Genomic DNA, 24,749 nt, shown 5'->3' with positions numbered 1-24,749 from the left:
ACTGTGAGCCCACTGTTGGGCAGGGACTGTCTCTATGTGATGCCAATTTGTACTTCCCAAGCGCTTAGTACAGTGCTCTGCACATAGTAAGCGCTCAATAAATACGATTGATTGATTGATTGATTGATATAGAGACGGTCCCTACCCAGCAGCGGGCTCACAGTCTAAAAGTCACACAGCTGACGAGTGGCAGAGCAGGGATTAGAACCCACGACCTCTGACTCTGAAGCCCGGGCTCTTTCCACTGAGCCACGCTGCTTAGTACGGTACTTGGCACATATTATTTGTACATATTTACTCTTTATTTTGTTAATGATGTGCATAGAGCTTTAACTCTATTTGTTCTGACGATTTGGACACCTGTCTACATGTTTTGCTTTGTCATCTCTCTCCCCCTTCTAGACTGTGAGCCCGTCGTTGGGTAGGGACCGTCTCTATATGTTATCGACTTGTACTTCCCAAGCGCTTAGTCCAGTGCTCTGCACACAGTAAGCGCTCAATAAATACGATTGATGATGATGATGATGATGAAGCGCTTAGTCCAGTGCTCTGCACACAGTAAGCGCTCAATAAATACGATTGAATGAATGAAGGAAGGAATCTAACAAACAGCACAACTATAATAAGTAGTAGGTCGATGTGCGCTGAAGTGTGAAGGAGGGTTCAAGTTGGTGGCGAGGTGCTGAGGAGAAATATGTTGCCAACTTGTACTTCCCAAGTGCTTAGTCCAGTGCTCTGCACACAGTAAGCGCTCAATAAATACGATTGAGTGAATGAATGAATGAATAATAATATTTATTTTATTATGTTAGTATGTTTGGTTTTGTTCTCTGTCTCCCCCATTTAGACTGTGAACCCACTGTTGGGTAGGGACTGTCTCTATATGTTGCCAACTTGGACTTCCCAAGCGCTTAGTCCAGTGCTCTGCACACAGTAAGCGCTCAATAAATATGATTGATGATGAATATGTGGTATTTTTTAAGCGCTTACTGGGTGCCAGTCGCTGTAGTAAGCTGCGGGATGGATATAAGCAAATCGGGTTGGATGCAGTCCCTGTCCCAAGTGGGGCTCCTAGTCTCAGTCCCCATTTTGGAGGTGAGATAACTGAGGCCCAGAGAAGCAAAGTGACTTCCCCGAGATCACACAACGGATGATATATATGCCTGTATATATGTATATAAGTTTGTACATATTTATTACTCTATTTATTTATTTATTTTACTTGTACATATCTATTCTGTTGATTTTATTTTGTTAATATGTTTGGTTTTGTTCTCTGTCTCCCCCTTCTAGACTGTGAGCCCGCTGTTGGGTAGGGACCATCTCTAGATGTTGCCAACTTGGACTTCCCAAGCGCTTGGTACAGTGCTCTGCGCACAGTAAGCGCTCAATAAATACGATTGACAACCTGATCACCTTGCATCCTCCCCAGCGCTTAGAATCAATCAATCAATTGTATTTATTGAGCGCTTACTGTGTGCAGAGCACTATACTAAGCATTTGAGCACTGTACTAAGCGCTTGACACATAGTAAGCGCTTAACACCCAAATGACTATTATGATGAGCGAGACTTTGGGTGACTTTGTGACTGTGTGACTTTGGGCAAGTCGATTCACTTTTCTGCGCCTCAGTTGCCTCATCCGGAAATTGGGGATGAAGACCGAGCCCCGTGATCACTTCACTTCTCTTGGCCTCAGTTCCCTCATCCGGAAAATGGGGATTAAAACTGTGAGCCCCCCGGGGGACAACCTGATCACCCTGTGTCCTTCCCAGCGCTTAGAACGGTGCCTTGCACATAGTAAGCGCTTAACAAATGCCATCATTATTATGGCGAAGCAGCGTGGCTCGGTGGAGAGAGCCCGGGCTTGGGAGTCAGAGGTCGTGGGTTCTAATTCTGACTCCGCCGCTTGTCAGCTGTGTGACTTTGGGCAAGTCGATTCACTTTTCTGGGCCTCAGTTGCCTCATCCGGAAAACGGGGATGAAGACCGAGCCCCGTGACCACTTCACTTCTCTGGGCCTCAGTTCCCTCATCTGGAAAATGGGGATTAAAACTGTGAGCCCCCCGTGGGACAACCCGATCACCTTGTGTCCTTCCCAGCGCTTAGAACAGTGCCTTGCACATAGTAAGCGCTTAAGAAATGCCATCATTATTATGGCAAAGCAGTGTGGCTCAGTGGGGAGAGCCCGGGCTTGGGAGTCAGAGGTCGTGGGTTCTAATTCTGACTCCGCCGCTTGTCAGCTGTGTGACTTTGGGCAAGTCGATTCACTTTTCTGGGCCTCAGTTGCCTCATCCGGAAAATGGGGATGAAGACCGAGCCCCCTGATCACTTCACTTCTCTGGGCCTCAGTTACTTCATCTGGAAAATGGGGATTAAAACTGTGAGCCCCCCCCGCCGTGGGACAACCTGATCACCTTGTGACCACCTTGTGAGCCCACTGTTGGGTAGGGACCGTCTCTATATGTTGCCAACTTGTACTTCCCAAGCGCTTAGTACAGTGCTCTGCACACAGTAAGTGCTCAATAAATACAATTGATTGATTCATTCTAAGCGGTGGGGAGGACGCAAGGTGATCAGGCTGTTAATCGTATTTATTGAGCGCTTACTGTGCGCAGAGCACTGTACTAGACTGTGAGCCCACTATTGGGTAGGGACTGTCTCTAGATGTTGCCAACTTGGACTTCCCAAGCGCTTAGTACAGTGCTCTGCGCACAGTAAGCGCTCAATAAATATGATTGATGATTCATTTTAAGCGCTGGGGAGGATGCAAGGTGATCAGGTTGTCAATCCATCGTATTTATTGAGCGCTTACTGCGCGCAGAACACTGTACTAGACTGTGAGCCCACTGTTGGGTAGGGACCGTCTCTAGATGTTGCCACCTTGGACTTCCCAAGCGCTTAGTCCAGTGCTCTGCACACAGTAAGCGCTCCATAAATACGATTGATTGATTCATTCTAAGCGCTGGGGAGGATGCAAGGTGATCACTCTATTTTACTTGTGCATATCTATTCATTTTATTTTGTTAGTGTGTTTGATTTTGTTCTCTGTCTCCCCCTTTTAGACTGTGAGCCCACTGTTGGGTAGGGACTGTCTCTACATGTTGCCAACTTGTACTTCCCAAGAGCTTGGCACAGTGCTCTGCACACAGTAAGCACTCAATAAATACGATTGCTGATGATCACCTTGTGACCACCTTGCGAGCCCACTGTTGGGTAGGAACCGTCTCTAGATGTTGCCAACTTGGACTTCCCAAGCGCTTAGTACAGTGCTCTGCGCACAGGAAGCGCTCAATCAATACGATTGATTGATTGATTGATTGATTGGTGACTAAGGATGAAAATGAGGCCCGCGTGCGGCTGAGGGGAGGCCGACGGGGGCGCGAGGCCCCTCAGGCGGGAAGGGGGGGTTGCCGGGGCAACGACGCCGGGGCGGCGCGCATGCGCGGCGTGGGGCGCGGCCGCCCATTGGCCCGCCGGCGAGGGGGCACCGCCCCCCCCTCGGCGGCTCGCGCCGCCTGTGACGTCAGAATGAGGGGCGGGCGCGCGCGAGGCGGGCCAGTCCCAGCGTGCCCCGGGGCCGCGCGTTGGCATTCCTCCTCAGCGGAGCGTCGGCGGTGCCCACGGGTGCCCGCTGCTCCTCCTCTTGCTCCTGCTCCGTGCCCGCCGTCCGTGCCGTGCCCTCCGTGCCGTGCCCCCTCCCCGGCGGTCGCGGTGGCGGGCGCCGCGCTGGTGGGGGTGGCGGCGGCGGTGTCTGCGGCCGCCTGGGCCTGGGCTCGGGCCCGCGCCATGGCCAACTACATCCACGTGCCCCCCGGCGCCCCCGACGTGCCCCGGCTGGACGTGACGGTCCGCCAAAGGGGCGGGCAGGGCGCCCGCCGCGGCAACGACGGCCGCGGCGGCGGCGGCGACGACGACGACGACGACGAGGAGGACGAGGAGGATGACGAGGAGGAGGACGACGAGGGCCGCTGCCGCCGGGGCGCCCTCAGCCTCCTCCGACACCTGCGCCCGCACTGGGACGCCCGGCACGTCACCCTGCAGGTACGAGCGGCAGGCACCCCGCCGCCCCGGGGCATCACGGGAAACAGGCCAACCCGCCGCCGCCCCGGGGGATCACGGGAAACAGTCCCCCCCGCCGCCCCGGGGGATCACGGGAAACGGCCCGCACTTCCCTCCTTCCATCTCTCCTGCCTTTCCCTCCCCCTCCTGTCTTCTTCTCTCCATCTTCCCTTCCTCCTTCCTCTTCCCTCTCTTCTTCTCTCTCTCTCTCCCTTCTTCCTTCTCTCCCTCCCTCTCCTTCCCCCCCTCCTTCCGCCCTCCTTCCCTCCCTCCCCCCCTCCTTCCCTCCTTCCCCCCCTCCCTTCCCCCCTCCCTTCCCCCTTCCCCCCTCCCTTCCACCCCTCCTTTCCCCCCTCCTTTCCCCCTCTCCTTCCCCCCTCCCTCCCCCCTCATCCCCCCTCATCCCCCCTCATCCCCCCTCATCCCCTCCTCATCCCCCCTCCTCTCCTTCCCCCCTCCTCTCGTTCCCCCTTCTCCTTCCCCCCTCCTCTCGTTCCCCCCTCCTCTCCTTCCCCTCCTCTCCTTCTCCCTCCCCCTTCTCCTGTCTCTTCACCGTCCCAACCTCCCTCCCTCTCCCTCATCCCTCATCCTTCCCTCTCCCTCATCCCTCCCTCTCCCCCCTCCCCCTCTCCCTCCTCCCCCCTCTCCCTCCTCCCCTCCCTCCTCCTCTCCCTCTCTCCCATCATCTCCCTCTCTCCCATCATCTCCCTCTCTCCCATCTCCCTCTCTCCCATCTCCCTCCCACTTTCCCCCTTCCCATCCCCTGCCCTCCCTCCTCCCTCCCATCCTCTCTCCCTCTCCCCCCTCCTCCCTCCCATCCTCTCTCCCGCTCCCCCTTCTCCCGCTCCCCCTTCTCCCTCTTCCTCTCTCCTTCCTCTGCCCTTCTCTCCCTCCCCCTTTTCTCTCTCCCACCTTCCCTTCCGTCCCCTGCCCTCCCTCCCCTCTCGCCACTCCGTCTCTCCCTTCCTCCTCCTCTCCCCACCTTTCTCCCTCCTCTCCCCACCTTTCTCCCTCCTCTCCCCACCTTTCTCCCTCTTCTCCCTTCCTCCCTCCCTCCCTCCCTCCCCCTCCCTCCCCCCCTTGCTCCTCAGGGGCTCCCTCTTCCCCTCTGCCTCCCTCAGTCGTCCTGTCCCACTGGAGGTCGCCCAGATCCTCGGGGGACGGACACCCGGACACCCTGCCCTCTCCACCTGGTGCAGGGCATTCCAGCCTCAGAGCTTCTCTCCAAGTCATCATCATCATCATGATGGCATTTATTAAGCGCTTACTATGTGCAGAGCACTGTTCTACGCGCTAGTCACAGGGCCTTAAGGATTGAACAGCAGCGCCCTTTTCCCCCTAGAACGAGAGAGCCCGAGCCGGGGACTCAGAAGCTCCTGGCTTCTCATCCCACTTGTCAGCCGGGTGACCTTGGCCAAGTCCCTTCGCTTCTCTGGGCCTCAGTTCCCTCGTCTGGAAAATGGGGGTGAAAGACTGTGAGCCCCACGGGGGACAGGGATCGGGTTCAGCCCGATTTGCCTGTATCCTTCCCAATGCTTAGGGCAGCGCCTGGCACGTAGTGAGCACTTAACCCTTCTAGACTGTGAGCCCGCTGTTGGGTAGGGACCGTCTCTATATGTTGCCAACTTGTACTTCCCAAGCGCTTAGTACAGTGCTCTGCACACAGTATGCGCTTGATAAATACGATTGAATGAATGAATAACCCAGCCCAACCCGGCTGTGTGGACGCTTGGGGAGTCCTTACTCACTTTTCTTAGTCACCTCACCCTAGGCATCCTCAGCCTCACCCCAGCCCCCTCTCCCGCAGCGTGGCTCAGTGGAAAGAGCCCGGGCTTTGGAGTCAGAGGTCATGGGTTCGAATCCCAGCCCTGCCAATTGTCAGCTGTGTGACTTTGGGCCAGTCACTTCACTTGTCTGGGCCTCAGTGACCTCATCTGTAAAATGGGGATGAAGACTGGGAGCCCCCCGTGGGACAACCTTGTAACCTCCCCAGTGCTTAGAACAGTGATTTGCACATAGTAAGCGCTTAATAAATGCCGCTATTATTATTGTTATTATTATTATTATTATTATTATTATTACCACCCCGGGCCTCACTGCAGGCAGGACAGGACGGTGTCTGCAGCGCCCTGGTTGTCATGGAAGCCGTTTACCAGGGAACCCAGTCAGATTGAATCCTCCGTGTCGGGAGAGGTCGTGGGTTCTAATCCCGGCTCCTCCGACTTTCAACCGTGTGGCCTTGGGCAAGCCACTTCACTTCTCTGGGCCTCAGTGACCTCATTTGTAAAATGGGGATTAAGACTGGGAGCCCCAAGTGGGTCAACCCGATCACCTTGCGTGTCTCGGTGGAAAGAGAACAGGCTTTGGAGTCAGTGGTCATGAATTCAAATCCCGGCTCTGCCAATTGTCAGCTGTGTGACTTTGGGCAAGTCACTTAACTTCTCCGGGCCTCAGTCACCTCATCTGTAAAATGGGGATTGACTGTGAGCCCCCTGTGGGACAACCTGATCACCTCCCCAGTGCTTACAACAGTGCTTTGCACATACTAAGCGCTTAACAAATACCATCATTATTATTATTATTATTACCCCAGCGCTTGGCACATAGTAAGCGCTGAACAAATACCATAATTATTATTATTATTGTTCTCCGTTTTCATCGGCCCCGGTCTGAAAACATCTTATTAGTAACAAATAACGTTTAGGATGACTCAAAGCTCTCTTAATTTCCCTTTCTTGAACTTGTAACCATACGTAGGAGGTAGGAAACGAAAACAAAAGCAAAAGCCCTCCGGGCCCTCCCCGTCCTAGAATCCTCCAGGAGCTTAGACAGAGAGCGTCCTAGGCACCAAACTCTACCCAGGCATTTTACTTTCCGGTTGCCAGAAGAGCCGACCCTTGTGGAGATGGTGGATGCCCTTTAGTAAATCCAGTCGTATTTATTGAGCGCTTACTGTGTGCAGAGCGCTGTACTAAGCGCTTGGGAAAGTACAATACAGCAATAAAGAGAGACAGTCCCTGCCCTTGGCGAGCTCACAGTCTAGAGGATTTCCACACCGTTTTTTTTTCTGACCCATCCCTTTCTAGTTTCTGCCTGCCTGAGAAAATTAATAATAAGAATAATTACGGTATTTGTTAAATGCTTACTATATGCCAAGCACTGTTCTAAGCACTGGGGTGGATACAAGGTCATCGGGATTCATTCATTCATTCAATCATATTTATTGAGCACTTACTGTGTGCAGAGCGCTGTACTAAGCGCTTGGGAAAGTACAGTACAGCAATAAAGAGAGACAATCCCTGCCCTTGGCGAGCTCACAGTCTAGAGGATTTCCACACCGTTTTTTTTCTGAACGGGCCCATCCCTTTCTAGTTTCTGCCTGCCTGAGGATATTAATCATAAGAATAATTACGGTATTTGTTAAATGCTTACTATATCCTAAGCACTGGAGTGGATACAAGGTCATCGGGATTCATTCAATCGTATTTATTGAGCGCTTACTGTGTGCAGAGCACTGTACTAAGCGCTTGGGAAAGTACAGTACAGCAATAAAGAGAGACAATCCCTGCCCTTGGCGAGCTCACAGTCTAGAGGATTTCCACACCGTTTTATTTCTGAACGGGCCCATCCCGTTCTAGTTTCTGCCTGCCTGAGGAAATTAATCATAAGAATAATTACGGTATTTGTTAAATGCTTACTATATCCTAAGCACTGGAGTGGATACAAGTCATCGGGATTTATTCAGTCGTATTTATTGAGCACTTACTGTGTGCAGAGCGCTGTACTAAGCGCTTGGGAAAGTACAATACAGCAATAAAGAGAGACAATCCCTGCCCTTGGCGAGCTCACAGTCTAGAGGATTTCCACACCGTTTTTTTTTCTGAACGGGCCCATCCCTTTCTAGTTTCTGCCTGCCTGAGGAAATTAATCATAAGAATAATTACGGTATTTGTTAAATGCTCACTACATGCCAAGCACTGTTCTAAGCACTGGAGTGGATACAAGTCATCGGGATTTATTCAGTCGTATTTATTGAGCACTTACTGTGTGCAGAGCGCTGTACTAAGCGCTTGGGAAAGTACAATACAGCAATAAAGAGAGACAATCCCTGCCCTTGGGGAGCTCACAGTCTAGAGGATTTCCACACCGTTTTTTTTTCTTAACGGGCCCATCCCTTTCTAGTTTCTGCCTGCCTGAGGAAATTAATAATAAGAATAATTACAGTATTTGTTAAATGCTTGCTACGTGCCAAGCACTGTTCTAAGCACTGGAGTGGAAACAAGGTCATCGGGATTCATTCATTCATTCAGTCGTATTTATTGAGCGCTTACTGTGTGCAGAGCACTGTACTAAGTGCTTGGGAAGTACAAGTTGGCAACATATAGAGATGGTCCCTACCCGACAGTGGGCTCACAGTCTAGAAATGTCCCCCTTGGGGCTCACAGTCTTAACCCCCATATGACAGTTGAGGTAACTGAGGCCCAGAGAAGTGAAATGGCTTGCCCAAGGACACAAGGCAGACGAGTGGCGGAGCCGGGATTAGAACCCAGGTCCTTCTGACTCCCAGGGCCGTATTCTTGTCGCTAAGCCACGCTGCGCTTCTCAATCATGATGATAATAATAATTGTGGTATTCGATGAGCGCTTCCTGCGTGCCGGGCACTGTACTGAGCACTGGGGTGGGTAGAACAGTGCTTTGCACATACCAAATTTTTAATAAATGCCATCAATCAATCAATCGTATTGAGCGCTTACTGTGTGCAGAGCACTGTACTAAGCGCTTGGGAAGTACAAGATGGCAACATATAGAGATAGTCCCTACCCAACAGTGGGCTCACAGTCTAAAAGGGGGAGACAGAGAACAAAACCAAACATACTAACAAAATAAAATAAATAGAATAGATATGTACAAGTAAAATAAATAGGGTAATAAATATGTACAAACATATATACATATATACAGGTGCTGTGGGGAAGGGAAGGAGGTAAGATGGGGGGATGGAGGGGGGAGAGGAAGGAAGGGGCTCAGTCTGGGAAGACCTCCTGGAGGAGGTGAGCTCTCAGTAGGGCCTTGATTATTATGATTATGATTATTATGATTATTATTACAAGCCAACCAGGTTGGACACAGTCCCTGCCCCTCATGGGGCTCCCGGTCTCAATCCCCATTTTACAGATGAGAGAACTGAGGCCCAGAGAAGTGAAGTGACTTGCCCAGGGTCACGCCGCAGGCAAGTGGTGGAGCCGGGATTAGAACCCAGGAGCTTCTGAGCCCCAGGCCCGGGCTCTACCCACTAAGCCACACCGCTTGAGCGCTTACCGTGTGCGGAGCTCAGCGCCTGGGAGAGGACGGTAGAGTAGAACAGAGTTGGGAGTCACGTTCTCTGCCGACAAGGAGCTTACAGTCCGGAGGAAATAGGCCAAATTACCCGTTTCTCACCAACGAATAGATTTTTAGTTCAAATTGATAATACCTGGCGTTTGGGGTTCTGTGTTAACCTGAAACACTCCTCCCCCACCCCCCTGGGAGACGGACAAATCCTTCTGCCTTCAAGTTCAAACAGGAAATTCTAAAACTCCACCGTGAAGGAAACCTTCGCGGAGTAGACGACCCCTGATGCTTTCCACATGTTGAGGTTTCGTTTTATTCGCTCAGAGAATTGCCCCAAAGAGCCCAAACTCAGTTCTGCCAGAAGGGAAAAACCGTTGGGGTGGCTTTTCGAATTTTGCTCTCTTGATTTGGAAGGTTAAATTGCTTTGTGATCAATTCCCTCTTGGTACCGTTCAGGGATGAATCATCATCATCATGATGGCAGGGCTTGTTAAGCGCTCACTGCGTGGCAGGCGCTGTTCTAAACCCTGGGGTGGACGCGAGATAATCGGTTCGGTCGGAGCCCCCGTCCCACGTGGAGCTCACGGTCGGTCAAAGAAGGAGGGAGTAGGACTTAATCCCCATTTTGCAGCTGAGGCAGCTGAGGCCCAGAGAATAATAATATTATTATTATAATAATATATAACATATAACAATATATTATTATTATTATTATTAATAGTGGTATTTGTTAAGCACTTATTACTCATTCATTCATTCACTTATATTTATAATAATAATAATTGGCATTTGTTAAGCGCTTACTATATGCAAAGCACTGTTCTCTAAGCGCTGGGGAGGCTACAGGGTGATCAGGTTGTCCCCACGTGGGGCTCACAGTCTTAATCCCCATTTTACAGATGAGGTAACTGAGGCCCAGAGAAGTTAAGTGACTTGCCCAAGATCATATGGCGGAGCAGGGATTCGAACCCCTGACCTCTGACTCCAAAGCCCGTGCTCTTAGCGCTTACTGTGTACAGAGCACTGTACTAAGCGCTTGGAAAGTACAAATTCGGCAACAGAGACTGTGCCAGAGAAGTGAAGGGACTTGCCCATGGTCACACAGGATTAGAACTCAGGTGCCCGGACTGTTTCCACTAGGCCGTGCTGCTGCTTTAGAGATACCTGATGATTTGAATGTGACACTAAATTAAAAAAAAATAATAAAGAAGTTCCTAATCTTCGAGGCGTTGGTTTCATGGATTGAAGATGCCATCAGGGTAGGTGTCTGCTGTGTGACCTTGGGCGAGTCACTTCACTTCTCTGGGCCTCAGTTGCCTCATCTGTAAAATGGGGATTGAGACTGTGAGCCCCCCGTGGGACAACCTGATCACCTCATATCAACCCCAGTGCATAGAACAGTGCTTGGCACATAGTAAGCGCTTAATCAATCAATCAGTCGTATTTATTGAGCGCTTACTGTGTGCAGAGGACTGTACTAAGCACTTGGGAAGTACAAGTTGGCAACATATAGAGACGGTCCCTACCCACCAGTGGGCTCACTGTCTAGAAGGGGGAGACAGAGAACAAAACCAAACATATTAAAGTAAAATAAATAGAATAGATATGTACAAGTAAAATAAATAAATGCCATTATTATTATTACAAGCTAGTCAGATTGGATTTACTTCCTGTGTCTCTAGGGGCTCATGGTCTTAATCCCCATTTGACAGATGAGGGAACTGAGGCCCAGAGAAGTGAAGTGACTTGCCCAAGGCCACCCAGCAGACAAGTGGCAGAACCGGGATTATTCAATCATATTGAGCACTTACTGTGTGCAGAGCACTGTAGTAAGCGCTTGGAAAGTACAGTTCGACAACAGATAGAGACAATCCCTACCCAACAACCGGCTCAGTGTAGAAGTGGGGAGACAGACATCAAAACAAGTAAACGGGCATCAATATCAATAAATAGAGTTATAGGTATATGCATATCATTAATATAAATAAATAGAATAATAGAACCTATTATTGGATTAGATTAGAAGCAGCGTGGCTCAGTGGAAAGAGCCCGGGCTTGGGAGTCAGAGGTCATGGGTTCTAATTCCGGCTCCGCCACTTGTCAGCTGTGTGACTTTGGGCAAGTCACTCCACTAGAGAAGCAGTGTGGCTCAGTGGAAAGAGCGCGGGCTATGGAGTCAGAGGTCATGGGTTCAAATCATGGCTCCGCCAAACGTCAGCTCTGTGGCTCTGGTCAAGTCACTTAACTTCTCTGTGCCTCAGTTACCTCATCTGTAAGATGGGGGTTAAAAGTGTGAGCCCCCTGTGGGACAACCTGATTAACTTGTAACCTTCCCAGCGCTTAGAACAGGCTTTGCACATAGTAAGCACTTAACAAATACCATTATTATTATTATTATGATTATTATTAATATAAATAAATAGAATAATAGAACTCATTATTGGATTAGATTAGGAGCAGCGTGGTTCATTGGAAAGAGCCCGGGTTTGGGAGTCAGAGGTCATGGGTTCTCATCCTGGCTCCGCCAGTTGTCAGGTGTGTGACTTTGGGCAAGTCATTTCACTTCTCTGTGCCTGTATATATGTATATATGGTTGTACATATTTATTACTCTATTTATGTATTTATTTTACTTGTACATTTCTATCCTGTTTTATTTTGTTGGTATGTTTGGTTCTGTTGTTTGTCTCCTCCTTTTAGACTGTGAGCCCACTGTTGGGTAGGGACTGTCTCTATGTGTTGCCAATTTGTACTTCCCAAGGGCTTAGTACAGTGCTCTGCACATAGTAAGTGCTCAATAAATACGATTGATTGATTGATTGATTGTTACCTCATCTGTTAAATGGGGATGAAGACTGCGGGCCCCACGTGGGACAACCTGATCGTGTTGTATCCACCCCAGCGCTTAGAACAGTGCTTCACACATAGTAAGTGCTTAACAAATGCAATCATTATTCTTAATAATAATAATAATAATAATAATAACAATAATAGTAATAATGCCCAGGCCCGGGCTCTAGCCACTGTGCCATGCCGCTTGAATATTCTCTCCCTGCCCAGGTGGTAGATCCGCCCCATCCAGAGTGCTCAGCGCATTGTGTTTGGCTCTGAAAGTGAGCTTTGGCTTTTGGGCTCCGGCCCCTTGGCGAGTCGTCCTGACCTTTGGACAGAATGATTTGGACACTGCCAACGCCTCTCCCTTCCTCGTTTCCGGCACCTGCCACCCTCTCCGTGAGGCTCCGGCGCTGGGTTCGTAAAAAAATAAACTTATTCATTCACTCAGCCGTATTTATTGAGCGCTTACTGTCTGCAGAGCACTGTACTGAGCGCTTGGCAAGTACAATCCAGCAAGAAATAGAGACAATCCCTACCCAACAACGGGCTCAGTCTCACCCAGCTGCGATGGACTCCTTAGGAAGAACTCCTTCCTTCCCCCCCCAAGTCCATCGGTTAGCAGATCCCGGCCCCTTTGAGGCGAGCTGGCCCAATCATCATCATCATCAATCGTATTTATTGAGCGCTTACTATGTGCAGAACACTGTACTAAGCGCTTGGGAAGTACAAATTGGCAACATCTAGAGACAGTCCCTACCCAACAGTCGGCTCACGGTCTAAAAGGGGGAGACAGAGAACAAAACCAAACATACTAACAAAATAAAATAAATAGAATAGATATGTACAAATAAAATAAATAAATAAATAGAGTAAAAAATATGTACAAACATATATACATATGTCATTCATTCATTCGTTCGATCGTATTTACTGAGCGCTCACTGTGTGCGGAGCACTGGACTAAGCGCTTGGAAAGCAGAAATCGGCAACATATAGAGACGGTCCCCGGGCCTCTAGATTGTTTTTACTTTCTCTCCCAAGAGCCCCAGGGTTAAAAAAGAAAAAGAAATCAATCATCTCCCTGTAGCATTGTCTGGCTCCCTGGGCCAGAGCGGGAGAATGTGGAAGGTGGGGAGGTCGAGGGTGTAAAGGTTAAGTCGTTATCGTCCCTCTTTATTGCTGTATTGTAGTCTCCAAAGCGCTCAGTACAGTGCTCTGCCCACAGGAAGGGCTCAGTAAATACAATTGAATGAATTCTAGACGGTGAGCCCACCTTCTAGACTGTGAGCCCACTGTTGGGTAGGGACCGTCTCTAGATGTTGCCAACTTGTACTTCCCAAGCACTTAGTACAGTGCTCTGCGCACAGTAAGCGCTCAATAAATACGATTGATTGAATGAACGAATGAATATTGAACATTAAACGTTGGAGAGGCTGTATTATAGTTGTAGAGAAACAGGATGGCTCAGTGGAAAGAGCCCAGGCTTGGGAGTCAGAGGTCATGGGTTCAAATGCCAGCTCTGCCAATTGTCAGCTGTGTGACTTTGGGCAAGTCACTTAACATCAATCAAATACGATTGATCTCTGTGCCTCAGTTCCCTCATCTGTAAAATGGGGATTAAGACTGTGAGCCCCCCCCGGGACAATCTGATCACCTTATATCCTCCCCAGTGCTTTGCACATAGCAAGCGCTTAGCAAATGCCATCATTTATTTATTTATTTATTATTTATTTATTAATTGATTAATTATCTTCGCCCCCGGGGTGGGGAAGGGTGGAGCATGATGAACGGCTGAATGTCAGCTGGCCCTCGAGCTTCAGCTCTAGAACCCAGGGCCGGGGACCCTGCAGGAAAAGCGGAAGGGCCCAGCCTGCTCTGGGGAATGCATCAGATCGGACTTACTGAGCGCTTACTCTGTGCAGGGCACTGTACTGAGCGCCTGGGAGTGGTCGGCGGGACAGTTGGCAGACACGTTCTCTGCTGTCCAGGAGTTTACGGGCTAGAGTCCAGGCTGGGGAGTCGGGCGGCCGTGGGTTCTAATCTAATCTAATCATGTAGAGATCAATAAATGCAACCGAATGAATGTAGCTATAATTCTATTCTGACGACTTGACACCTGTCTACATGTTTTGTTTTGTTGTCTGTCTCCCACTTCTAGACTGTGAGCCCTTTGTTGGGTAGGGTCCGCCTCTATAGGTTGCTGATTTGTACTTCCCAAGCGCTTAGTACAGTGCTCTGAACACAGTAAGCGCTCAATAAATACCATTGAATGAGTGAATGAATGATTGTATTTTATTAATGATGCGTATATATATAAATCTGTTTATTTATATTGACGCTATTGATGCCCGTTTACTTGTTTTGTTTTGTTGTCTGTCTCCCCCTTCTAGACCCTGAGCCCGTTGTTGGGTAGGGATTGTCTATATTGGTGGCTGAATTGTGCTTTCCAGGAGTTTACAGTCTAGAGGGGAAAGGGTATGGGGATATAATAATAATAACAACGATGGCATTTATTAAGCGCTTACTATGTGCAAAGCACTGTTCTTAGCTCTGGGGAGGTTACAAGGTGATCAGGTGTCCCACGGGAGGCTCACAGTCTTCATTCCCATTTGACAGATGAGGTAACTGAGGCACAGAGAAGTCAAGTGACTTGGCCAAAGTCACACAGCTGACAATTGGCGGAGCCGGAATTTGAACCCATGACCTCTGACTCCAAAGCCCAGGCTCTTTCCACTGAGCCACGGATGGGGGAGATGCTCAGTACGCAGCATAAGGCATAGACTTCTCCCCCTTCCTTCCCCAGCTTTTAGAGCCCGGCCCTGGGAGTCCGAAAGGGCCTGGGTTCTAATGCCGGCCCCGCCCCGTGTCTGCTGGATGACCTTGGGTAGGTCACTTCACTTCTCCGGGCCTCAGTGACCTCATCTGGAAAATGGGGCCCTTACGTGGGACTACCTGATTGCCTTGCATCTACCCTAGTGCGGAGAACGGCGCTTGGCACGTGACAAGCGCTTAACAGATACCATAGTAATAATTAATTAATCCTCCATGCCAGTTTCCTCCTCCCGTGACAGTTAGTCAAGAGACATGTTGTGAAGCTGCGAGAGCTCCCCCTCCACCCCTCCTTCCCTTCCCCACAGCACCTGTATATATGTTTATATGTTTGTACGTATTTATTACTCTCTTCATTTTACTTGTACATATCTATGCCATTTATTTTATTTTGTTAATATGTTTTGTTTTGTTCTCTGTCTCCCCCTTCTAGACTGTGAGCCCACTGTTGGGTAGGGACTGTCTCTAGATGTTGCCAACTTGGACTTCCCAAGTGCTTAGTACAGTGCTCTGCACACAGTAAGCGCTCAATAAATATGATTGATTGATTGAGCCCCGCCCCGGGTCGGGCCGGGCCCGGGGGCTGGCACCCAGGCCGCACCCTTCATACGGTTGGTAGGACTCACTTCCTGGGGCCAGGCTGCCAAGGTTGGCTTCGCCTCGTCTCTGCTTCCGCCCTGTGTGGCCTCTGCGGCCTCTGTTTCCTGCCTCTGCTGCCTGCCCGCTCACCCCAGTGTGCTCCAAGTCCTTGCCCTCTCTGCCCCCCTTGGCCCTCTCTGCCCCCCCTTGGCCCTCTCTGCCCCCCCTGGCCCTCTCTGCCCCCCTTGGCCCTCTCTGCCCCCCCCCGGCCCTCTCTGCCCCCCCGGCCCTCTCTGCCCCCCCCGGCCCTCTCTGCCCCCCCTTGGCCCTCTCTGCCCCCCCTTGGCCCTCTCTGCCCCCCCCTTTGCCCTCTCTGCCCCCCCTTTGCCCTCTCTGCCCCCCCTTTGCCCTCTCTGCCCCCCCTTTGCCCTCTCTGCCCCCCCTTTGCCCTCTCTGCCCCCCCTTTGCCCTCTCTGCCCCCCCTTTGCCCTCTTGGCCCCCCTTGGTCCTCTCTGCTCCCCCCCCGGCCCTCTCTGCCCCCCCCGGCCCTCTCTGCCCCCCCCCCGGCCCTCTCTGCCCCCCCTTGGCCCTCTCTGCCCCCCCTTGGCCCTCTCTGCCCCCCCTTGGCCCTCTCTGCCCCCCCTTGGCCCTCTCTGCCCCCCTTGGCCCTCTCTGCCCCCCCCTTGGCCCTCTCTGCCCCCCCCTTGGCCCTCTCTGCCCCGCCTTGGCCCTCTCTGCCCCCCTTGGCCCTCTCTGCCCCCCCTTGGCCCTCTCTGCCCCCCCTTGGCCCTCTCTGCCCCCCCCCCTTGGCCCTCTCTGCCCCCCCCCCTTGGCCCTCTCTGCCCCCCCTTGGCCCTCTCTGCCCCCCCTTGGCCCTCCCTGCCCCCCCTTGGCCCTCCCTGCCCCCCCTTTGCCCTCTCTGCCCCCCCTTGCCCTCTCTGCCTCTCCCCTTGGCCCTCTCTGCCTCTCCCCTTGGCCCTCTCTGCCCCCCTCACCCTCTCTCCCCCTCGTCCCCTCCCCAACATGTACCAGGTGGCTTTTTGTGAGGATGGAGGACACGCGTGGAGGGGGGTGGGGGGCACCTGGAGAGCAGCAGGCGGGCAACACGATTACCCCGGGAGGGGGCGGGCAGGGGGTCAGCGGCACTGTACTGTAGTCTCCCAAGCAGTCAGTCAGGTATCTGTATTTATTGAACGCTTTCTGCGTGCAGTGCAGTGTACTAAGCGCCTGGGAGAGGACAGTAGAACACTTAAAGCGTTACAGTGCCCTGCACAAGATAAGCTCTCCACTGTATCCTCATTGTGGGCAGGGGATGTGTCTGGTACAGTGTTACAGCATGTACTCTCCCAAGGACTTTGAGCCCACTGTTGGGTAGGGACCGTCTCTATATGTTGCCAACTTGTACTTCCCAAGCACTTAGTACAGTGCTCTGCACACAGTAAGCGCTCAATAAATACGATTGAATGAATGAAGGGCATTCATTCAAGTGCTCCACTGTTAGCTCATTGTGGGCAGGGAATGCGTCTCTTAATATTGTTCTACAGAGAAGCAGCGTGGCTCAGTGGAAAGAGCCTGGGCTTTGGAGTCAGAGGTCATAGGTTCGAATCCCGGCTCCGCCACATGTCTGCTGTGTGACCTTGGGCAAGTCACTTAACTTCTCTGAGCTTCAGTTACCTCATCTGTAAAATGGGGATTAAGACTGTGAGCCCGACGTGGGACAACCTGATCACTTTGTATCCCCCCAAGCGCTTAGAACAGTGCTTTGCACATAGTAAGCACTTAACAAATGCCAACATTATTATTAAGCGCTTAGTACAGTGCTCTGCACATAGTAAGCGCTCAATAAATACGATTGATTGATTCTACTATATTCACCCAAGGGCAGAGTACAGGCTTAGAGAAGCAGCGTGGCTCAGTGGAAAGAGCCAGAGGACGTGGGTTCTAATCCCGCGGGCTCCGCCACTTGTCAGCTGGGTGACCTTGGGCAAGCCACTTCACTTCTCTGGGCCTCAGTTCCCTCATCTGTAAGATGGGGGTGAAGCCCGTGAGCCCCACGGGGGACGGTCTGATTACCTTGTGTCTCCCCTAACGCTTAGAACAGTGCCTGGCACATAGCGCTTAACTTTATTATTAAGTTATTATTAAATTAGCACATTATCATCATCATTATTAGTAGTAGTACAGTGCTCTGCGCACACAAGCACTCATTAAACGCGATTGACTGGCTGATAAAGAGCATCACTGGATGGTTTAGAATCCCCACGAGTTATTAGACGCATTTTCCGCCGACGGGGAGCTTAGAGAAGGAAGCCTTGAGCTTTGGAAACCGGGCAGAACTTGCCGAAGGCCACCTAAACCGAAATGGCACCAAGCTGCCGGTGGCCAGCCCTTTTAACCCGTGGCTATCGAGACCGGGAGCCCCACGGGGGACGGGGACTTGCTTATATCCACCCCGGCGCTTAGTACAGGGCCTGGCGCATAGGAAGCGCTTCACAAAGACCACCACCGTAAAAATGGTAATATTAAAAATAACCCTAAGCAGTTTGTACAGTGCCCTGCACAGAGCAAGCACTCAGTAAAATCCGATGGAATGAAGCAGCATGGCTCAGTGGAAAGAGCCTGGGCTTTGGAGTCAGAGGTCACGGGTTCCAATCCCGGCTCCGCCAGTTGTCAGCTGGGTGACTTGGGGCAAGTCACTTCGCTTCTCTGGGCCTCAGGGACCTCATCTGTAAAATGGGGATTAAGACTGTGAGCCCCACGTGGGACAACCTGATCACCTTGTAACCTCTCCAGCGCTTAGAATAGTGCTTTGCACATAGTAAGCGCTTAATAAATGCCATCATTATTGTAAAAACGCGGGGGGCAGTGTAGGAAAGCATAAGGCTTTGGTGGTGGAGGGGATGGGAGTGGCGAAGCCTGAGGGAATCAAGTAGGGGCATTCCAGGGAATAGAGGAAGGCATTTTCCGGGCATTCCAGGGAATAGAGGAAGGCATTTTTCATATTCATTCATTTATTCATTCAGTCGTATTTATTGAGCGCTTAGTGTGTGCAGAGCACTGTACTAAGTGCTTGGAAAGTACAATTCGGTAACAGATAGAGACAGTCCCTGCCCAGCAACCGGCTCCCAGCCTAGAAGGGGAGACAGACAACAAAACAAGTAGACAGGCATCAGTACTATCAAAATAGATAAATAGAATTATAGCTGTATACACATCATCTCATTAATAAAATAGAGTAATAAATATGTACAGATATACACAAGCGCTGTGGGGAGGGGAAGGGGGTAGGACAGAGGGAGGGAGTCAGGGTGATGGGGAGGGGAGGAGGAGCAGAGGAAAAGGGGGGCTCAGTCTGGAAAGGCCTCCTGGAGGAGGTGAGCTCTCAGTAGGGCTTTGAAGGGGGGAAGAGAGCTAGTTTGGATGTGTGGAGGGAGGGCATTCCGGGCCAGAGGTAGGATGTGGGCCGGGGGTGGACGGTGGGATGGGCGAGAACGAGGCCCAGTGAGGAGATTAGCGGCGGAGGAGCGGAGGGAGCGGTCTGGGCCGGAGAAGGAAAGAAGGGAGGTGAGGTAGGAGGGGGCGAGGAGATGGATGGACAGCCTCGAAGCCGAGAGTGAGGAGTTTTTGCTTCATGCGTGGGTTGACTGGCAGCCGCTGGAAATTTTTGAGGAGGGGAGTAACAGGCCCAGAGCGTTTCTGCACAAAGATGAACCGGGCAGCGGAGAGAAGTATAGACTGAAGCGGGGAGAGACAGGAGGATGGGAGATCAGAAAGGAGGAACCAGCCGTGCCGGGGAAGCCGACATACAGAACAAGTACCCCAGTGGTGTTCGCCATCCCGCTTATGCTGGGAGCCCGGCCTAGGGTGGGGACCGTGTCAGTCGCATTTATTGAGCGCTTACTGTGTGCAGGGCATTGGACTTAGCCCTTGGGATAACGTGCTACAACAATAAATAGATGCATTCCCTGCCCACGGCCAGTCGGTAGATTGGATCCTCGCATGCCCTCCTGGAGCTTACAGTCTAATGGGCGAGAGACGCTCAAGTCGTTTGCAGATAGGAGGAAAAGGGGGTTGTGGGCGGGAGTGCGTACCGTGGGATCCCAGATCTGCCACTCCCCTGCCGGGTGACCTTGGGGAAGTCATTTGACTTTTCAGTCCCTCAGTTTTCTCACCTGTAAATGGTGACTCACTGCCCGCTCCCCCTCCTACTATACAGCAAGTGCCATGGGAGACCGGCCGAGGGTGTCACCTGATCACCTTGTCTTTACCGGCTTTTTATGGTATTCGTTAAACACTTACTATGTGCCAGGCACTGTCCTAGGCAGACAGATAGATAGAACCTAATCAGGTCGGACGCAGGCCCTGTCCCGCATGGGGCTCACAGTCTTCATCCCCATTTTACAGATGATAATAATAATAATAAATAATAATGATGGGGGAAGGAGTTAAATGTTGTGATATTTAAGTGCTTATAATAATAATAATAATGATGGCATTTATTAAGCGCTTACTGTGTGGAAAGCACTGTTCTAAGCGCTGGGGAGGTTACAAGGCGATCAGGTGGTCCCACGTGGGGCTCACAGTCTTCATTCCCATTTGACAGATGAGGGAACTGAGACCCAAAGAAGTGAAGTGACTTGTCCAAAGTCACACAGCTGACAAGTGGCAGAGTCGGGATTTGAACCCGTGACCTCTGACTCCAAAGCCCGGGGTCTTTCGCCAAGCACTGTACTAAGTGCTGGAGTGGATGCAGACAAACTGGGTTGGACACAGTCCCTGTCCCGCATGGGGTTCACAGTCTTCATCCCCGTTTCACAGATAATAATAATTAATAATTGTGGAATTTAAGTGCTATGTGCCAAGCACTGTACTAAGCGCTGGGGTGGATAGAACCAAATTGGGTTGGCCACAGTCCCTGTCCAGCGTGAGGCTCACAGTCTTCATCCCCATTTTACATATAATAATAATAATAATTGTGGAATTTAAGTGCTTATTATGTGCCAACCACCGTACTAAGCAGTGGCGTGGACAGGAACAGATTGGGTTGGACTCAGTCCCTGTCCTGCATGGGGCTCACAGTCTTCATCCCCATTTTACAGAGGCGGGAACTGAGGCCCAGAGAGGTAAAGTGACTTGCCCAAGGTCACACAGCAGACAGATGGCGGATCGGGGATGAGAGCCCAGGTTCTTCCGACTCCCGGGCCCGAGCTCTATTCACTAGGTCATGCTGCTTCCAAATCACAGTTTTTATTATTATTATAGTATTATTTGCATGGCTCCATGGAAAGAGCTTGGGCTTTGGAGTCAGAGGTCATGGGTTCAAATCCCAGCTCTGCCACTTCTCAGCTGTGTGACTTTGGGCAAGTCACTTCATTCATTGTCGTATTTATTGAGCGCCTACTGTGTGCAGAGCACTGTACAAAGTGCTTGGGAAGTACAAGTTGGCAACATATAGAGACGGTCCCTACCCGACAGCGGGCTCACAGTCTAGAAGGGGGAGACAGACAACAAAACAAAACATATTAACAAAATAAAATAAATAGAACAAATATGTACAAGTAAAATAAATAAATATGTACAAGCATGTACATATATACAGGTGCCCTGCCACTTGTCAGCTGTGTGACTTTGGGCAAGTCACTTCACTTCTCTGGGCCTCAGTTACCTCATCTATAAAATGGGGATTAAGACTGTGAGCCCCACATGGGACAACCTGATCACAATGTATTCCCCCAATGCTTAGAACAGTGTTTGGCACATAGTAAGCGCTCAGAAAGTACCATCGTCATTATTGTTATTATTATTATTATTAGTATTAACATTCCTATTGTCATCATCATCATTATGTGATTAGGAGGTGCCGAAGTGATGAAGTAGCAATTAGGGGGCATGGGAAATGGAGGAAGGCTTTCTGGAGGAATTGTAATTTCAGGAGAGCTCTGAAGATGGGGGAGAACAGTGGTCTGCCAGATATCATTATTATTATTATTATTATTATATGTGATATACTATTAAGTATACATATTATATTATATATGGCAAAGATCAGGATGTTCTGGAGAAAGCAAATCCACGGAGTCGCTGTGAATCGGAAACAACTCGACGGCACTTAATAATAATAATGACATTAAATTAATTTCTCTGGCTTAGAGAAGCAGCGAGGCTTAGTGGAAAGAGCCCAGGTTTGGTAGTCAGACGTCATGGGTTCTAATCCTGCCTCCGCCACCTGTCAGCTGTGTGACTTTGGGCAAGTCATTTCCCTTCTCTGTGCCTCAGTGACCTCATCTGCAAAATGGGGATGAAGACTGTGAGCCCCACGGGGGGGACAACCTGATCACCTTGCATCCCCCCCCCAGCGCTGAGAACAGTGCTTCACGCATAGTAAGCGCTTAACAAATACCATCATTGTTATTTTTATTATTGTATATATTCTGTATTATCGCTGCATTCTACTTTCCAAGCGCTTAGTACGGTGCTGGGCGCACAGTAAGAGCTGAATAAGTGCATTTGAACGAATGAATGATGGGGGAAGGAGGCCCGGGGAAGAGGAGGGGCACGAGGAAGGCTGATGGGAGAGAGGAGAAGGAGACGATGCCGGAGAAGGAGACGATGCCGTGTAGGTTGGATGGGGAGGAACAGAGCGCGAGCCTGGGTGGAGTGGGAGAAGGGAGTTGATGAATCAGTATGGCGTAGTAAAAACAGCCCAGGCCTGGAGTCAGAGGACCTGGCTGCTAATCCTGGCTCTGTCAGGCTCCTTCCCTTCCCCACAGCACCTGTATATATGTATATATGGTTGTACATATTTATTACTCTATTTATTTATTTATTTATTTGTACATTTCTATCCTATTTATTTTATTTTTTTGGTATGTTTGGCTTTGTTCTCTGCCTCCCCCTTTTAGACTGTGAGCCCCCTGTTGGGTAGGGACTGTCTCTATGTGTTGCCAATTTGTACTTCCCAAGTGCTTAGTACAGTGCTCTGCACATAGTAAGCGCTCAATAAATACGATTGATTGATTGATTGTCATGTGCCTGCCCTCTGACCTCAGACAAGTCACGTACCTTCTCTGGGCTCCAGGCACCTCATCTGGAAAATGGGGATTAAATCCTACTCCCTCCTGGTGTGACTGTAAGCCCCATGTGGGACAGGGACTTTGTCCAACCTGGAGAAGCAGCGTGGCTCAGTGGAAAGAGCTTGGGCTTTGGAGTCAGAGGTCATGGGTTCAAATCCCGGTTCCGCCAACTGTCAGCTGTGTGACTTTGGGCAAGTCACGTCATTTCTCTGGGCTTCAGTTACCTCATCTGTAAAATGGGGATTAAGACTGTGAACCCCCCCGTGGGACAACCTCATCACCTCCCTTCCCCACAGCACCTGTATATATGTATATATGGTTGTACATATTTATTACTCTATTTATTTATTTATTTAACTTGTACATTTCTATCCTATTTATTTTATTTTGTTGGTATGTTTGGTTCTGTTCTCTGTCTCCCCCTTTTAGACTGTGAGCCCACTGTTGGGTAGGGACTGTCTCTATGTGTTGCCAATTTGTACTTCCCAAGCGCTTAGTACAGTGCTCTGCACATAGTAAGCGCTCAATAAATACGATTGATTGATTGATTGATTGTCATGTGCCTGCCCTCTGACCTTAGACAAGTCACGTACCTTCTCTGGGCTCCAGGCACTTTCATCTGGAAAATGGGGATTAAATCCTACTCCCTCCTGGTGTGACTGTAAGCCCCATGTGGGACAGGGACTTTATCCAACCTGATTAAACTCGTATCCACCCCAGCGCTTGCAACGGCGTTTGGCGCATAGTAAGTGCTTGGCAAGCACTCATCCTATCCCAACTAGATTACTGCATCAGTCATCTTTCGGGCCTCCCGTCCTCCTGTCTCTCCCCGCCTCAGTCTATACTTCACTCTGCTGCCCGGATTATCTTCCTACAGAATCGCTCTGGCCATGTCGTGGCACAGTCTCCTAGACTCTGAGCCCGCTGTTGGGTAGGGACCGTCTCTATATGTTGCCACCTTGGACTTCCCAAGCGCTTAGTACAGTGCTGTGCACACAAGAAGCGCTCAATAAATACGATTGAATGAATGACTGTCACTCCCCTCCTCAAAAATCTCCAGTGGTTCCCAGACTGAGCCCCTTCCTTCCTCTCCCCCTCGTCCCCCTCTCCATCCCCCCATCTTACCTCCTTCCCTTCCCCACAGCACCTGTATATATGTATATATGGTTGTACATATTCATTACTCTATATATTTATTTATTTATTTTACTTGTACATTTCTATCCTATTTATTTTATTCTGTTGGTATGTTTGGTTCTGTTCTCTGTCTCCCCCTTTTAGACTGTGAGCCCACTGTTGGGTAGGGACTGTCTCTATGTGTTGCCAATTTGTACTTCCCAAGCGCTTAGTACAGTGCTCTGCACATAGTAAGCGCTCAACAAATACGATTGATTGGTTGCCTCTCAACGTTCAAATGAAGCAAAAGCTCCTCAGTCTTGGCTGTAAAGCCATCCGTCCCCTCGCCCCCTCCTCCCTCACCTCCCTTCTCTCCTTCTCCAGCCCAACCTGCACCCTCAGCTCCTCTGGTGCCGCCAACCTCCTCACTGGTGGCTCAGTGGTAAGAGCGGGGGCTTTGGAGTGAGAGGTCACGGGTTCAAATCCCGGCTCTGCCAGTTGTCAGCTGTGTGACTTTGGGCAAGTCACTTAACTTCTCTGTGCCTCAGTTACCTCATCTGTAAAATGGGGATTAAGACTGCGAGCCCCCCGTGGGACAACCTGATCACCTTGTATCTACCCCAGCGCTTAGAACAGTGCTTTGCACATAGTAAGAGCTTAATAAATGCCATTATTATTATTATTATTATCTTGCCTCATTCATTCATTCAGTAGTATTTATTGAGCACTTAGTGTGTACTGAGCACTGTACAAAGCACTTGAAAATAATAATAATGGTAGTATTTGTTAAGCGGTTAAGCGCCAAGCGCTTGAGGGGGCGGGGGTGGGGTGGGGGGGGGGGATACAAGGTGATCAGGTTGTCCCACGTCTTAATCCTTAATAACAGTGCTTGGCACATATTAAGCGCTTAGCAAATGCAATCATTAT

General features: G+C 50.3%; 1 protein-coding gene across 3 annotated transcripts in view; it reads left to right on the top strand.

Annotated features, from left to right (window-relative positions):
* Positions 1–3,662: 3,662 nt before the first annotated feature.
* Positions 3,663–24,749, top strand: part of ETNK1 (ethanolamine kinase 1) — an 83,446-nt gene continuing 62,359 nt past the window's right edge. For all 3 annotated transcript variants that reach the window (XR_005454892.1, XR_005454890.1, XM_038760219.1), the window contains exon 1: positions 3,663–4,042. Coding sequence is in view for 1 of the 3 variants with exons in the window: in XM_038760219.1 (XP_038616147.1) it covers positions 3,788–4,042 (255 nt within the window). In the remaining 2 variants the exon portion in view is untranslated. The remainder of the gene's footprint in view (positions 4,043–24,749) is intronic.

The sequence above is a fragment of the Tachyglossus aculeatus genome, chromosome 2 (genome assembly GCF_015852505.1).
Source record: "Tachyglossus aculeatus isolate mTacAcu1 chromosome 2, mTacAcu1.pri, whole genome shotgun sequence".
Lineage (NCBI taxonomy): Eukaryota > Metazoa > Chordata > Mammalia > Monotremata > Tachyglossidae > Tachyglossus > Tachyglossus aculeatus.
The sequence above is the reverse complement of the archived record's forward strand: the minus strand, read 5'-3'. Positions and strand labels throughout refer to the sequence as shown.